The sequence below is a fragment of the Penaeus chinensis genome, chromosome 12 (assembly GCF_019202785.1).
Source record: "Penaeus chinensis breed Huanghai No. 1 chromosome 12, ASM1920278v2, whole genome shotgun sequence".
In the NCBI taxonomy this organism is placed as follows: Eukaryota; Metazoa; Arthropoda; class Malacostraca; order Decapoda; family Penaeidae; genus Penaeus; species Penaeus chinensis.
This window is the reverse complement of record NC_061830.1, coordinates 24,616,480-24,618,979: the sequence shown is the minus strand read 5'-3', so window position 1 is coordinate 24,618,979 and position 2,500 is coordinate 24,616,480. Positions and strand designations below refer to the sequence as shown.

The 2,500-nt window shown below is 36.7% G+C and overlaps 1 protein-coding gene across 1 annotated transcript in view; it reads right to left on the bottom strand.

The window, feature by feature from the left end:
- Positions 1-1,803, bottom strand: part of LOC125030941 — a 5,691-nt gene extending 3,888 nt beyond the window's left edge. Inside the window, exon 1 of the mRNA XM_047621326.1 lies at positions 850-1,803. Coding sequence (XP_047477282.1) covers positions 850-1,539 — 690 coding nt within the window. The 5' untranslated portion in view covers positions 1,540-1,803. The remainder of the gene's footprint in view (positions 1-849) is intronic.
- Between the last annotated feature and the right edge of the window lie 697 nt (positions 1,804-2,500).

The window sequence follows — 2,500 nt, the reverse complement described above, 5'->3', positions numbered from 1 at the left end:
TATTATATATATATGAATCTATACATATCTATATCTATCTATCTATCCATCTATATATATGTATATTTTATATATCTGTATATCTCACACACACACACACACACACACACACACACACACACACACACACACACACACACACACACACACACACACACACACACACACACACAAATAAAAACCCTACACACACAAAACCCTACACACACAAAACCCTACACACACAAAACCCTACACATCCTTGTATTTGATTACAAATAGATGAACAGAATAGGACCACATAAACAGAGAAAAATGTGTATAGGAGCATACAGGAAATATGACACTACTTTTAGATTTAAATAATCAGAGCAGATCTAGTTATCAAATTTATGCTTATAAAGCTAAGTCTTTCATTTCACTTGCTTCAAAAGTTCATGCAACAGCATGTGTAAGCAAAACTAAGTTTCATTCTGCCTAATACAAGTGGCACAAGTATTTTGGACTTTGCTCGAATGGGAAGCAATTGAAGCTAAAACACTGTTTGATGTCATTCTATTCAGGAAAAATCACCCCAACTTCATAATGTTATTTTACTGGTGTTTGTTAACGAGAGCAACGCACCTCCAAAGACTAAGTCCCCAAACCAAGGTATCATACGAATCCAAAATCCAAACCTAAACTTTCCTACCTTCTACTTATTCCCTAGACGTGGGGGAGCCCCCCTGTACCTGTGTTGTTTATTACTTTCTTTTTCATGCAGTGTCCATTTCCCCCTATCTATGTGCCTCACTTAGTAACAAATAACCATTTTACTAAAATATAAAAGTATACTCTGCTCTTTTCATTAAATAATTTTAAACTGCATACCTGTCTAGTCACTTCATCATCTTCATTCTCTATTTCTTTTTTCAGTTTTTCTAAGTGTGGCACTGCTTCACGTTTTACCCATTTTTTTTCATACTGGGTCATGACAGAATCCTCTCTGTACCAGATATCATACCACTTTCTCTTTTCTCCATTCTCATACACCTTAAACTTCTGTCCACTTTCATCATATATCACAGAACTACTGGTTTTATCGCCTACATGTTCTGTGTTATCATCATTAGTCATGGTTTCTTTCTCAGGGTATTCTAACTTCTCCTTAGATTTAAAACTTGTCATATGGTCCTTTTCAACCTTGGCTTTTCTTTTCTTCAAGCCGTTTTCTGCTTTACCCTTTCCCTGTTCGGTTACTGGCTCTGGACTCGCGCCACTATCTTCATTTGAACTTCTTGCAATGCTATATTCATTCCTTTTGTGCTTTATCTTCTTGCTACCACCGTTTCCTTCATTGTCAGTCTCCTTATTTGTGCTGAAGTCTTCTCGACCTGAAGTAATTCCACTATATTCATGTTTTCTTTTCTTTTTGCGCTTCTGCTTCACAACTTCAACTATCACATCGTCAAGCTTGCTACTCCTTTCTCCATTTCCAGGGCTCTCTCCCTCAAGATTTTCCATATTTCTCTTCTTGCTTCTTTTCGTGCTGGTCTCAACTACACTCTGCCCGACAATCATGTATTATCAGTAAGAACTGACAGGCCTCAGATATCAGTTGAAATTCACTCTCTGCCCGTGGAATAGATTACCCCCAAAACACACCCAAATGTAGTCATAGCAACATTCCTCTGGCTTCCAAGGGATCTCTAAGACACTAGGCAGGACTTTATCTTTAGATTTTTCAAGACAAATCCGGGACACAAATCAATGAAGCGTTGTGACTTTTTCCAGGGAGCGTTCGGGTGGTTCCTCCCGGCCACGCTTGATCCATCAAAACATTGGCACGTGTGGAAGGGAGTGCGAGACTAAAGTTATTCGATGGGTTATTTATATTCTTTCTCTAAAATTATATCACTTTACTATGACCTATCGTATATCTCACTGAAATGGATTTAACTAATTCATATACAATTTTTTTTATACACGTTTACCCTATGTGTGTGGCACTCCTACAGTTGTGTTACCTATGCATATATTACAGTTCCCTTAGTCGTAAAAAGAAGTCTATTTACATGTGTGAAAACGTCTGTTAGAGTATGTATGTTAATGCACATACATATTGTATGCATGTTTATGCGCACACTCGCAAACACATACACACACAAACACACACACACACACACACACACACACACACACACACACACACACACACACACACACACACACACACACACACACACACACACACACACACGGGTGTATACATACATATATACATATATGTGCATATATGTTTATATAAATACGTATACATATACATATATGTGTATATGTATATATATGTATATATATACTTTACTTGGTATATTTATATATACATACATATATCCAAACACACACGCACACACATACACACACACACACACACACACACACACACACACACACACACACACACACACACACACAAACACACACATATATATATATATATATACATATGTATACATATATATACATATTAGTATATATATAT